This window comes from Nyctibius grandis (assembly GCF_013368605.1).
Source record: "Nyctibius grandis isolate bNycGra1 chromosome W unlocalized genomic scaffold, bNycGra1.pri SUPER_W_unloc_1, whole genome shotgun sequence".
Taxonomy (NCBI): Eukaryota; Metazoa; Chordata; class Aves; order Nyctibiiformes; family Nyctibiidae; genus Nyctibius; species Nyctibius grandis.
The window spans coordinates 5,930,647-5,944,866 of record NW_027167472.1 but is presented as its reverse complement, the minus strand read 5'-3'; the positions used below and the strand labels follow the sequence as shown (position 1 = coordinate 5,944,866).

General features: G+C 43.2%; 1 protein-coding gene across 6 annotated transcripts in view; it reads right to left on the bottom strand.

The window, feature by feature from the left end:
• Positions 1 to 3,781: 3,781 nt before the first annotated feature.
• The window catches only part of LOC137677102 (AN1-type zinc finger protein 5-like), a 44,752-nt gene continuing 34,313 nt past the window's right edge, over positions 3,782 to 14,220 (bottom strand). For all 6 annotated transcript variants that reach the window (XM_068424288.1, XM_068424286.1, XM_068424284.1 and 3 more), the window contains 2 exons: positions 6,112 to 6,237; positions 3,782 to 5,830 (listed from right to left, as the gene is read on the bottom strand). In XM_068424288.1, coding sequence (XP_068280389.1) covers positions 5,682 to 5,830; positions 6,112 to 6,237 — 275 coding nt within the window. In that variant the 3' untranslated portion in view covers positions 3,782 to 5,681. The remainder of the gene's footprint in view (positions 5,831 to 6,111; positions 6,238 to 14,220) is intronic.

Here is a 14,220-nt window from a genome sequence, read left to right as displayed (position 1 = left end):
TAAAGCTCTCTGAATGAGCCCTGCTAATTCCTGTCCCAGAACCCTTTTGCCCCTACGACATAAACCTTTCCCATGTGTTACGGTCACGCCTGAATAATTCAGAATGATCAGATTTGTTACATGTATTGGAAAGAAAACTGTCCCCATGATTGCAGAGCTATTGGTACAGATTATCATCAAAGGACGGATGCGATGTCGGGAGCTTGTGGCCAGAGATCCTGCATCACTAACCTTTCCTATTGCAGCTCAATACTTTGAGTGGTGTATGGCCAATAGCTTTGCCTTGCAAACAGCCATGGAGAATTTCTCGGGACAGGTTGTTTACCACTTGCCCTCCCATCCTGTCATAAAATTGAGTGCGGAACTTCCAATTGCCACAGGAGTGTTATGCGCAGGCACTCCTGTGGATGGAATTACCGTTTTTATGGATGGATCTGGAAAAACAGGCAAGGCGGGCCTTGTCTGGTATTCTGATGGCAAGTGGGAATCTATGGTAGTACAACAAAAGGGTTCACCTCAGGTGGTAGAATTACGAGCTGTATTAGAAGTATTTCAGAATTTTCCCATTCCCTTTAATTTGGTTACTGATTCAGCATATGTAGCTGGCATTGTAAAGCAATTGGATAGATCTGTTATAGAGCATATATGTAATCAGTGTGTTTTTGAATTGCTGCGAGCTCTGTGGCAAGAAATTAAAATCCGAGCTGCATTGTTTTATGTTTTACATGTAAGAAATCATACTAATTTGCCTGGGTTTATTGCAGAAGGCAATGCTCAAGTGGACTCTTTGGTTTCTGACCCCACAAATTCTACTACAATGACTGTACAGGTGCCGGACATTAAACAGCAGGCACGTATGTCACGAGTTTTTTCATCAAGGACATCGGGCACTGCGACGACAATTTCATTTGTCACACAGTGATGCTCGGAATATCGTGGCTATGTGTCCTGATTGTCAGCAACTGCCGCAACCTACGCAGATACAAGGAACCAATCCTCGAGGACTGCAGGCCTTGGACATTTGGCAAACAGATGTAACTCACATTGCTGAATTTGGCAGGTTAAAATATGTTCATGTAAGAATTGACACTTTTTCTTCTTTGATTATAGCTACAGCGCAAACAGGTGAATCCAGCAAACACGTTCAACGACACAGGCGTTCTGCTATTGCAGCCCTGGGCATTCCACAGACGATTAAAACGGACAATGGCCCAGGCTATGTGGCACGCGCCACACAGGACTTTTTCCAACTGTGGGGTATAACACATGTAACGGGCGTCCCACATTCACCAACGGGACAAGCTATTGTGGAGCGCATGAATCAAACTCTGAAACACCTTTTACAAAAACAAAAAGGGGGAGAGCCAGGGCTATCTCCTCCTGACAGGTTGTGTAAAGTGCTTTATGTACTAAACTTTTTACGCTTGCCACAGGACTACTCTGTACCTCCAGCAGTAAAACATGGTGCAGGGTTAAAGGGAGGTATGGAGGCTTTTCAGAAAGAACAGGAACAAGCCAAAGTGATGGTAAAAAATGGGGTGACTGGTGTGTGGGAAGGTCCAATGAAATTAATAACGTTGGGTCGAGGGTATGCATGTGTCGTTACAGATACAGGAGCCAAATGGGTACCAGCAAGTGGGTGAAGCCGTGGCTACAAAAACAACCTGAACTACAGGAGCCAACTCAGGATCTGCCTCGGAACACTGACCTCTTGAGAGATCCAGTGCCCTGACTGTGGGAAGTGTGAAAAAAAAAAGTTTGCGTGGGAGGTATAGAAAAGGGAGCAAAAGGTGCAGTCATGATGAAGCAAGGGGTTGTTTTTTCTGTGTTAAGCCTGCTTTGGATCCTGGACCTGACAAAAGGTCATCAACCGATAGTCCTTCCACCTACACCATGGAAGGGGAGTCACAACGTTTGGGTGACTCTGATGTGGAGCTTGAACCAGACGCAGTTTTGTGCCTCCTTAGCTCAGCCTGAACAACCCTTTCATACATGTCTAGTGGGGGTCCCCTTAAACAGATCTGAAAGCAAAAATTACCAAAGGCTTTATTCCTAATTTGTGGGGATAGGGCTTGGCCAAGGTTGCCCAGTAAGAAGGTGGGAGGTCCATGTACCATAGGTAAATTAAGTCTACTAATGCCTACACGAAAAGTCATACTAACCATACTAACCTACATAAGGCCAGGTAAAAAAGAAGTGTCACTAACATACGGATAGAATGTAACGATGCTGCACAAGGACTAACACAATTGCGAAATTTAGCTTGCTGGGTTGCAAAAAGAGCTGATCAAACTTCTAGAATTTTAGGAACATTAGCTAATGATGTAGATAGTATCTGACATGCTGCCTTACAAAATAGAGCTGCTATAGACTTTTTATTATTAGTGCATGGTCATGGATGTCAGGATTTTGATGGGATGTGTTGCATGGATCTGAACGTTCGCTCCAAGTCAATTCATAAGCAGATAAAAGAGCTCATGGATACCACACAGAAAATACGGGAACAGCATGGGTTCCTGGATGGCTGGTCGGATTGATTAAAATGCTATTGATGGGATTGTTTGTGATTTGCATTATCATCCTTGTATTACCGTGTTTATTCTCCTGCTTGCAAAGGGCCCTGCAGCGGACAATAAACATGGCCTTTCTGGTTCAAGAAAAGAAAGGGGGAATTGTAGAGGGGTTTTTGGAGCAGAATGGTCATGTAATGAGCCAGAAGTATGAGTGTATGGAGTGAGAGCCTAGCTGCGTGACAAGATTCATGTAGCTAGTGTCAACAAGCCGACCTTGGAGAGATGAGGAAAAACAGTAGCTGAGCAAACAAGAATTGAGGGAGTAGCCGCTGGGAGCCGAACACGGAGGAGAAGAAACAAGAACTGATGGAGCCAATTAAGGAAGGACCAGTGGCAGAGCAGTGACCAATCAACACATCAAAGAAGAGTATGTTTAGTAATATTAACGAATAGCAATGCACATGCTTACAGCCAGGGAAAGTACAAAATGTATAAAAGGGACAGCTTATGCTTAATAAAGCGTCTTCACTTTGATTCACATTGGATTGTGTGGAGGCGTGTTCCTTCTCCTCACATCCTGGCACATGAAGACCCAGAACATGCCCTTGTTCCCTTATCAAAAGTATGTATAGCGGCAGCAGTAATAACTTATCCCTTGAGTGTTAGTACTAGCTGACTGAGGGGATGCACATTGTACATTTCTGATATAAACAATTTTTATGTATTATTCAGCAGTGAAAATAGATTCTTCCAAGTCAACATGTGCTGTGTGCTCTGTACTTTTGTTTCTCCTTGGGAAGGATAAGTCTAGCATATGTGACATCCATATTTGGATATAGACTCTGACAACTCTGCTCAGGCCTGCTGGCAAAGATTTGAACAAAACAATGTAGTCAGTATAATGACTGTATTAAACCAGATCCACTGGAAATAACTTTTGTAGGCAAAAGGAAAAAAAAAGCCACCCACAGCAAACATTTAAAGTTCACTGCTAATATTTCTTTCATTCCCTTTTAAGCACATCGTCATTTGCTGACATCTTTGGTCATTAAGTAGTTACCTGTATTACAGATGTTCATGCTTCTCTGACCTCAACAAGCCATCTTAAACAAGTCGGTATGTCAAAATAAGAAATAAGGAGGTTAGACAGACAGGTTTAAGCAAAAAGACATCTAAATAAACCTAGTACTAGCTTTGTATCCCAGCCTCCACAGGGTCACTTTCAAGTTACAGCAGTAACTAAAACCAACGAACTACCACAAAAAGTATTTCCTTCTGTACATGATTTTTATTATTTATATAATACAACAGAGCATAGATGCTGGATAGTGTGATTATATGCAATACCTAAGTATGAACTATCTGTACGTTTGCATATCTGATAACTAAATTGAAAGAACAAAGTTAAAGCAAAAGCCTGATGCTTTTAATCATGAACTTAAAAACTAAGACTGAACACTGCAATAAAAGTCAGAAGTAGCATCTTGTGTACATACACAACTATTTACAGATGAGAAGAGGCATTACTATAACACTAGTCTACACTATACTTGATTATATAAAAAAACCCACAAATTTCATACATCACAAAAAGACCTTCTATTATAACACAGAAGTAATATTGCCAGACAAGCATCAGTGAACTATACTGCCCTTTTTAGTTATTATACAAAGCTGTAGATAATGGAGCCCATGCAATACACCCATGAACACTACAGTCCTACACCCAAGTACAATTAAAAATAATAAAGCAGCCCTCCAAGAGTGGTTTTAGCTCCCACTTAAGTCTACAGCATTCATGTTGGGTATGGAAAACCATACCCAACAATTGTTGCATGTGCAACTGTTACATTTAAAACTTTTTTTTTTTAATTTAAAAAAGCTCCTAATATTCTTTTGAACCCAGAACACATTGAATTTAAGAAGTACATGAATAAACTGCTCAAATACTTCTGCAACTTACACAGATGCATGTGTTACTTGATAAGAGCTGCTGTGGTATGTCTAAAAAAACCCCACACATATGTAGCTTTTGTTTTGTAAGCCAATCTTAGCACAATATTGTGCTACACAACATTTTTAGCTATGCAAGGAAAAGCAGACAACTGTTGCAGGCCAGTTCTTAAGTTTCTAACAGGACATTACCTTTGGGAAACTATTTTCATGATTCTAAAGTTCATGTAATCTGTTCCAAAATAGTTTTCTTCTCATACATATCTGATTTTTCCCATTTTTCCCATTGCAATTGTTAAATGACTTTTTATTAAATATGGCACCAACACTCATCTTACTGGAAGGCAGAGCCCTCTACATGGCTTACATTCTGCTGGAAAACAATGAAGTGTGGAAACTAAAAGTAGAACAAGATTTTAAATGATAGAAGTAGACTGCCAACCTTTCTGACATATCCTTCTCCCACACGTGCACATAGTCTTTGGCTAGTGTTATACACCTTGAACATCTCAAAAGGCAGATTTGCTGAAAACATGCAGATAGTATACATCTGTTTGGCACACGTGAACTAGAGCCTGTCCTCTGTGCATGTGTATTCCTGTGCAGGTTCTGATCATCCAATCATATTCTGAGGAGAGCATATACAGCCAGCCTGGAGAAGGCTCCAGGGAGACCATATAGCAGCCTTCCAATACCTAAAGGGGGCCTACAGGAAAGCTGGAGAGGGACTTTTTACAAGGGCATGTAGTGACAGGACGAGGGGGAATGGTTTTAAACTGAAAGAGGGTAGATTTAGATTAGATATTAGGAAGAAATTCTTTCCTGTGAGGGTAGTGAGACACTGGCCCAGGTTGCCCAGAGAAGCTGTGGCTGCCCCCTCCCTGGAAGTGTTCAAGGCCAGGTTGGATGGGGCTTTGAGTAACCTGGTCTAGTGGAAGGTGTCCCTGCCCATGGCAGGGGGGTTGGAACTAGATGATCTTTAAGGTCCCTTCCAACCCAAACCATTCTATGATTCTATGATTTTCAAGAGCTGTATCTATCCAATTCTGCCTGTAACAAGCACCCAAACATTCTGTAATATCATTAAGACAGACAAGGCTAAAATTAAAACTTTGGAGAACAAAGGAAAATGTCCATGCATCTGCTCTTTAATGCTTTCCTAGGGTATATTAAAATAAAACAAATAACAGTCAGTCTTTTCACAAGTAGGCTATTTTATATTCTCTGGATTTTTTCAGCCACCACAACTGGATTCTCTTTCCTGATTTTTGCTGCAGCTTCTGCTTTGTAATCATATGGGCAGTTATGCTTGTCAGAATAACGGTGAAGTCCACAAAATAAGTTTCCACATCGGCAATCAAATCCTGTACAAAGAAAAGGAAAAGCAACATCACTAGGAAGTTTCAGACTTAAGCAAGCTATAAATTAAGGGCTTAGTCAGTGCAAAGGGAGTATGTGCATCTACTTTAACAAACAGAATAAGTGAAATGAATATTTCCAAATATCAGCTCTATTAAGGGATCTAACATTACAGATTTTGAAACAGCAAGCAAGTTTAATGGCTACAGATATTTCAACAAATTTAATCTAGTAAGAGGCAACTAATCATATAGATCTGTTCAATATTGACAAAGTGCTCTCATACCCGTAAGGCCAACCTTCTTTCTGCACATGTAACATCTGTTCTTCTTTGGTTTAGGCAGTTCAGAAGCTTTCTCTTCACTCTGTGAAGTACTAGGTTGAGAAACTGATGGGTTTGGTTGAGCAACAACTGTTAAAGCAAGCAAAAGAAATAAAGGTTAATTTTTTCCTTTTCTTGACTTCACTAGCTACTCAGTAGCATGCTTGTATTTATTAACAGTTAATTCCCCTCTACTAAGACCCTGAAGTTTATTGTCTGAAGTACTAAGTACAATAGGTATTCTATTAACTTCCCTTTTGTCTCTACAGAAAACGATCTAGTTTTCCCCACTGTTCCATCATCTAGAAAATACAGGATACCTAGCATTATCACCTGTATACACCCATATAGGTGTAAAGGCTTGGAAAGCACTCCAGAAGTTCCATGTACACACAACATTAAAAGTCATATGATCTAGTTTAAATTAATCCAAAACAATAACAATATTGTCACAGTTAAAGTTGTTGAAGAGAGGGGATACTTGTGCAAAATAGTCAATAGGAACATATTTTAGAAACAAATGACATTTACAGTAATGTTTTTTTGTCATAGTACTGAGCTACTCTGCCACTATACTTGCCAAGTCAGATGATCTAAAACCTCAGAGTCAACCAGAACAAGAGCTAACGTTCTTGAACTGCAAACCACTGATTCTGTGATACATCAAGCATACTACTACAAACCACACAGATCAAAAGAGCCCTTGTTTCAGACACTTTTTGTTCCCAGAAATTTAAAGAAGAAAAGTACATATTTACATTGGTTATCTGTATCCTTGTACTATATTCAACCTTAATGATCAAGCAGGTAGAGTCAAAGTGACTTATTTTTCAATTGCCTTTGTCACAAACACTTTTGGTCAAATTTTAGTCACATTTTACTCAAATTCTCTGCAGGATAAAAAATGGGTCCTTCTGTGAACCTGTTAGTTTTCTTTGAAAAATAATTTTCCATCAGTTGTTTTTAAAATCCTTTTTATACTCAAATTAGTGCAGAGGAAAGTCAAGGGAGGTGTGTTTGTACACAAACTTTAACACATACAACCCAAGGAGTCTGTTCCTGTTCAGTTTTCCTGATGTCCTTGTTTCACGGGGATTTTGTTTCAGTTTGTGGCCAGCCATGGTGATCAAGGCCCTCCACAGTTAAATCCAGGGCAGCTGACCCAGGCTGGCCCACAGGTGTATTCTATATCATTGACATCAAGTTCACTACAAAAGGGAAGGCTTGCTGGAGAGGGGTGGGGTATTTTTGTTATTCTTTCTTCTCCATTTCATATTCTTAAGGATTGCTGTTCCTGAAGCAACTTGCCAGTGTTCTGTAGTTAAGTATAATTTTGTGTGTTTTGTATTATCACTTATATTGGTTTCTTTATTTTATTAAATCTGTTTAATTTTACCCCATGAGTCTCTCACCTTTTTCCAATTCCCTTCCTCAGTTGGGGAAGGGACATTGGGTGAGAGAAAAATTGTTATTGTTTAGCCCTGGCTGTGGGCTAAACATAGACACCTGAACACTCAGTTGTATGATTACATCTATTGCTTTAAAAGATAATGAGCAAACTATAAAATATACTCCAGAATTAATGATTGAGAACATAAACTTAAAGGACTCATTTGTAACCAACTTTATGCACATAAATAGTATTTCTTAGTTGTCCTGGTTTGGCCTAAACCAGGCCGATTTTTCTTTCAGTGATTTTTACTTTCAGCTAAGTCTCCTCTAAATAACTGCACTTTCTGAAACTAACTGCATGTTTTTGCAGACAGTGTCTGCTTCCAGGACTGATAACGCTCGAAGTTTGTAGTTATCGCTGAGGCACCGGTAGGGATGTTGTGCAGTAAGGCTCTTGCTGTACTTTTTTCTTAGAGAAACCAAGGTCACCGCTGAATTCCTCACTGCTTACAAGTGAAAAGCCGAAGGGGGGTCGCAGCTGCAGGGGGGAGCAGACAGGGCAGGTGACCCAAAATTGACCAACGAGGGTATTCCATCCCATACACGTCATTCTCGGTATAAAGCGGGGGGATCACGAGGGTCTCTCCCCTCTTGCTCGCCTCTTGCTCCTCTTGCTCTTTCTGCTATGGCCGGTGTCCAAGGAGGACTCCGACTGTTTTCCTGCTGCCCCCAATCCCGATCTGTGCATCCCTGAATCCAGCTCTCGACCGTCGCTAGGCCCAGCCTGGGCCTTCCCGGAGCCTGCCCTGCAGTGCCGGTGGTGACATTGCCGACATCGGGGGAGCTCGATCTTGGTTTTGTATATATATTTGTATATATTTGATTATTCCAATATTATTATTATACTCTTTTTCATTATTATAGGTTTATTAAAACTGTTTTTAACTTTCCAACCCGTAAGTCTCTCTCCCTTTTCCCTTTCCCTTTCCCTTCGGGTGGGGGGGGGGGAGGGTTAACAGAGAGCGTCTGCTGCAGGTTTAATCGCCAGCCCAGCTTTAAACCGTGACAGATTTATTGGCGCCCAACGTGGGGCTCGAGAGACGCTCCAACAGGTTCCTCTGATAAGTCGAATCCCAGCTCCGGCGGGAGGAGACCCGGAGAGCTCAGCTGAGAGAGTATCAGATTTCTTCCTTTGAGATTTACGAGGGGTTGGAAATTAAAACAGATAGCGAAGATGCTGATGTCATTTTTGAATGCTGTGTTATCTCATCTCTTTATAAAGCCTTTTACAGAGTTAAGTGTAATGATACCTTACTTGCCGTATGCGCTGTTTGTTACTGTTTATGTGCAGTTTATCACTGCTGGGCACTGGTCAATGTGCATTGTTTTGTTATGGCGTTTCATACTGATTTATGTCGTGATAAACTGGGCTGTTACTATTCTGACCGCGGTAGCAGCGATTTTATCTGCGGGCTCCGGGCGTCCTTTAGCTGATTGTGTTAATGATTACACTTCCAATTTTACTTCGGGAAATAGTACCTTCTCCTTTTCTGCCAAGCTGATTCCTCTAGATTTTGTGAAATTCGGATGGTGCTGTCTAGGTGGCATGTTTTTATTTTCGGTTGTCCTGAATGTGTTTCTGATGTGGGATAAGATTAAATATCGGTGCAGGGACAGTTGTAGATGTTGTGCAGCCACCTCAGATCCTACAGCGTGTGCTGCCGCTACAGCCACTAAATCCACTGAAACCTCGGCAGCCTGTACCACAGCTGCTACACCCCCCAAGATGGCCACTGCAGCTACTCAGACTCTAGCGAGTCTCAGCACTCCCACGACAGCCACTGCATCTACTCAGAGTCCAGCATCTAACGAATCTGTACCAATTGCTCCTGTAACCAGGAAGAAATACAGAAAGAAATCAGCTCGTGAAGAGGAGGATGATGACTCGGAGCCTTCTAAGGCAGAGCCATCACATGACCCAGGTGAGGGCCCTTCTCAGGCAGAGTCAGGGCCCGACACAGATGGGGGTTCCCTTGATCGTCTTTTTAAAGCAGACCCATCACAGAAGAAAGGTCGTTCTAAAGCAGAACTATCACAGGAGGAGGACTCGGATGTAGAGATAACCTACCACTCCTTATCCCTGAAGGACCTGAGAAATATAAGGAAAGATTTCAGCCGTTATGACGGTGAGCCTATTATTACCTGGCTGCTCCGATGCTGGGATAATGGGGCAGACAGCATGCAATTAGATGGTAGAGAAGCCAGACAGTTGGGATCCCTGTCCAGAGATGGTGGTATTGATAAGGCGCTTGCAAGAAAGTCAAACACTATCAGTCTCTGGAGGCGACTCTTGTCAGCTGTAAAGAGCAGGTATCCCTATAAAGATGATGTTATGAGCCACCTGAGCAAATGGACCACTATAGAAAAAGGTATTAACTACCTTAGACAACTAGCTGTGCAAGAGATCATTTATAGACACCCATGGGAAATTGTAGATCCTGTAGATCCTGATGAAGTGGAATGCAACCGATCCATGTTCCGGAAGGTTGTGAAGAATGCTCCACCGACATATACCCATACATTGTCAATATTAGTCTGGGGAGAAGATGCTATGGCACGACCTAGTGTGGATGAAATGGCTAACTGTATGCAACAGTATGAAGATAGTATTTCTTCCCCACTGCAGGCCCGTGTCTCGGCTGTGGAAAAACTGACAAAGGAAAACAAGGACTCATTTAAGCAACTGTCAGACAAACTGTCCAGGATAGAGAATAAACTTGACTCTCTACCTACGCAGGCCCGCGTTGCAGCTGTTAGGAGAAAACGCCCTCCTACAGGACCAGCTCAAAGGAAACGGAACACATCACGAGGTATCCTGTGGTTTGCCCTGCGTGGTTATGGGGAAGACATGAACAGATGGCATGGACAACCTACCAGTACCCTACAGGCACGAGTACGTGAGTTGCAAGCTAAAAGAAATACCAGAGAGAATTTTTCTAGGAGGATGGCTGCTCCAGTTACCAGTGAGCAGGACCCCAGTCAGGGTAGATGGGCCTCAAATTCCTTTTCAAAAGTGTGAATAGGAGAAATGAAGGTCCAGTCCCTGTGAGCAGCACGAATCCATTTCTTGATTAGGGGGGGCCCTGCCTCCAGCCAGGTGGAGGAAAGGGACAACAGAGTTTATTGGACTGTGTGGATTCGATGGCCTGGCACATCAAAACCACAAAGGTATCGAGCCTTGGTAGACACTGGTGCACAGTGCACCCTAATGCCATCGGATCATAAAGGGGCAGAACCTATCAGTATTTCAGGAGTAACAGGAGGATCTCAAGTGTTATCTGTATTGGAAGCCGAAGTGAGCCTAACTAAAAATGAATGGAAAAAGCACCCCATTGTGACTGGTCCAGATGCTCCGTGCATCCTTGGCATAGACTACCTCAAGAGAGGGTATTTTAAGGACCCAAAAGGGTACAGATGGGCCTTTGGTGTAGCAGCTGTAGAGACTGAGGACATTAAACAGCTGTCTACCTTGCCTGGCCTCTCAGAGGATCCTTCTGTTGTGGGGTTGCTGAAGGTTGAAGAACAACAGGTGCCAATTGCTACTACCACGGTGCACCGACGACAATATCGCACCAATCGAGACTCCCTGATCCCCATTCATAAACTGATTAGACAATTAGAAAATCAAGGAGTGATTAGTAAGACTCGCTCACCCTTTAATAGTCCTATATGGCCAGTGCGAAAGTCTGATGGAGAATGGAGATTAACTGTGGACTATCGTGGCCTAAATGAAGTTACGCCACCACTGAGTACTGCTGTGCCAGACATGCTAGAACTTCAATATGAACTGGAGTCAAAGGCAGCCAAGTGGTATGCCACCATAGACATAGCTAATGCATTTTTCTCTATTCCTTTGGCACCAAAGTGCAGGCCACAGTTTGCTTTTACCTGGAGAGGTATCCAGTACACCTGGAATCGACTGCCCCAGGGGTGGAAACACAGTCCTACTATTTGCCATGGACTGATCCAGACTGCACTAGAAAAGGGTGGAGCTCCAGAACATTTGCAATACATTGATGACATCATTGTGTGGGGTGATACAGCAGCAGAAGTTTTTGACAAAGGGGAGAAAATAATCCAAATTCTTCTGAAAGCTGGTTTTGCCATAAAAAGAGGCAAGGTCAAGGGACCTGCCAGGGAGATCCAATTTTTAGGGATTAAATGGCACGATGGGCGTCGCCAGATCCCGATAGAGGTGATCAACAAAATAACAGCTATGTCCCCACCAACTAACAAAAAGGAAACACAAGCCTTCTTAGGCGTTGTGGGTTTCTGGAGAATGCATATTCCAGATTACAGCCAGATTGTACGCCCTCTTTATCAAGTGACCAGGAAGAAGAATGATTTTCAGTGGGGCCCTGAACAACGACAGGCTTTTGAACAGATTAAACAAGAGATTGTGCATGCAGTAGCCCTTGGACCAGTCCGTATGGGACAAGATGTTAAAAATGTGCTCTACACCGCAGCTGGGGACAATGGTCCTACCTGGAGCCTCTGGCAGAAAGTGCCAGGGGAGACTCGAGGTCGACCCCTAGGATTTTGGAGTCGAGGATACAAGGGCTCCGAGGCCAATTACACCCCAACTGAAAAAGAGATACTGGCAGCATATGAAGGAGTTAGAGCTGCTTCAGAGGTAATTGGTACTGAGGCACAGCTTCTCCTGGCACCCCGATTACCAGTACTAGGCTGGATGTTCAAGGGTAAGGTTCCCACTACCCATCATGCAACTGATGCTACATGGAGTAAATGGATTGCATTAATTACACAGAGGGCTCGAATAGGAAACCCTAATCGCCCAGGAATCTTAGAAGTGATCATGGACTGGCCAGAAGGCAAAGACTTCGGAATGCCACCAGAAAAGGAGGTGACACGTGCTGAAGAAGCCCCACCATATAATGAACTACCAGAGGATGAGAAGCAGTATGCCCTGTTCACCGATGGATCCTGCCGTCTTGTAGGAAAGCATCGGAAGTGGAAAGCTGCTGTATGGAGTCCCATACGACGAGTCACAGAAGCCACAGAAGGACAAGGTGAATCAAGTCAATTTGCAGAAGTAAAAGCCATCCAGCTGGCTTTAGACATTGCTGAACGAGAAAAGTGGCCAAGGCTGTATCTTTATACTGACTCATGGATGGTGGCAAATGCCTTGTGGGGGTGGTTAAAGCAGTGGAAGCGAAGCAACTGGCAGCGCAAAGGGAAACCTATTTGGGCTGCTGAACTGTGGCAAGATATTGCTGCTCGGCTAGAGAAACTAGTCGTGAAGGTACGTCATGTAGATGCTCACGTACCTAAAAGTCGGGCAACTGAGGAACATCGAAACAACCAACAAGCGGATCAAGCTGCTAAAGTGTTCCAAATAGATTTGGACTGGGAACACAAAGGTGAACTATTTTTAGCTCGGTGGGCTCATGACACTTCAGGTCATCAAGGGAGAGATGCAACATACAGATGGGCTCGTGACCGAGGGGTGGACTTAACTATGGACTCTATTGCACAGGTTATCCATGATTGTGAAACATGCGCCGCAATTAAGCAAGCCAAACGGTTAAAACCTTTGTGGTATGGGGGAGGTGGTTGAAATATAAATATGGGGAGGCCTGGCAAATTGACTATATCACACTCCCTCAAACCCACCAGGGTAAACGTTATGTGCTTACCATGGTGGAGGCGACCACCGGATGGCTGGAAACATACTCTGTGCCCCATGCCACTGCCCGGAACACTATTCTGGGCCTTGAAAAGCAAATCTTGTGGCGACACGGCACGCCAGAGAGAATTGAGTCGGACAATGGGACTCATTTCAAAAACAGTCTCATAGATAACTGGGCCAAAGAGCATGGCATCGAATGGGTATATCATATCCCCTATCATGCACCAGCCTCTGGGAAAGTTGAACGATACAATGGGCTGTTAAAAAACTACCCTAAAAGCAATGGGGGGTGGAACCTTTAAAAATTGGGATAAGCATTTGGCACAAGCTACCTGGCTAGTTAACACCAGGGGATCTATCAACCGAGCTGGCCCTGCTCAGTCAGACCTTTTACATACAGTAGAAGGGGATAAAGTCCCTGTGGTGCATGAAAGGAATCTGTTGGGAAAAACTGTCTGGGTTCTTCCTGCTACGGGCAAAGGTAAACCCATTCATGGGATTGCTTTTGCTCAAGGACCTGGATGTACTTGGTGGGTGATGCTGCAGGATGGTGGAGTCCGATGTGTCCCTGAAGGTGATCTGATCTTGGGTGAGAATACTTAATTCTGAACTGCATGATGTTAATTGCTGCATAATACTAACAGTGTTCATAAGTGTCTTTCAGGTTAAGACAGTGGTGACGAGACCAGAGCTAACTGCAAGTGGCGTCCAGTAACCTCCTCGAGACTGACATCTTTAACCTGCAACCCGTGGGCACAAACTGTGACAAAGCTCATACCATCTCTCCTGCCCTGGGAGACTCCTAGCCAGATGGAAACCCACAATCCTGAACTAAATGAACTTGATGAACTTTTTTTTCTGTATAGAGATGAATCATAAACTAATGTTATCTGTATATATTTTAAAATTAAAAGTTAGAGGTGATCTGAGTATGACGTGAATGGTATGGAATAAGGGGTGGAATGTCCTGG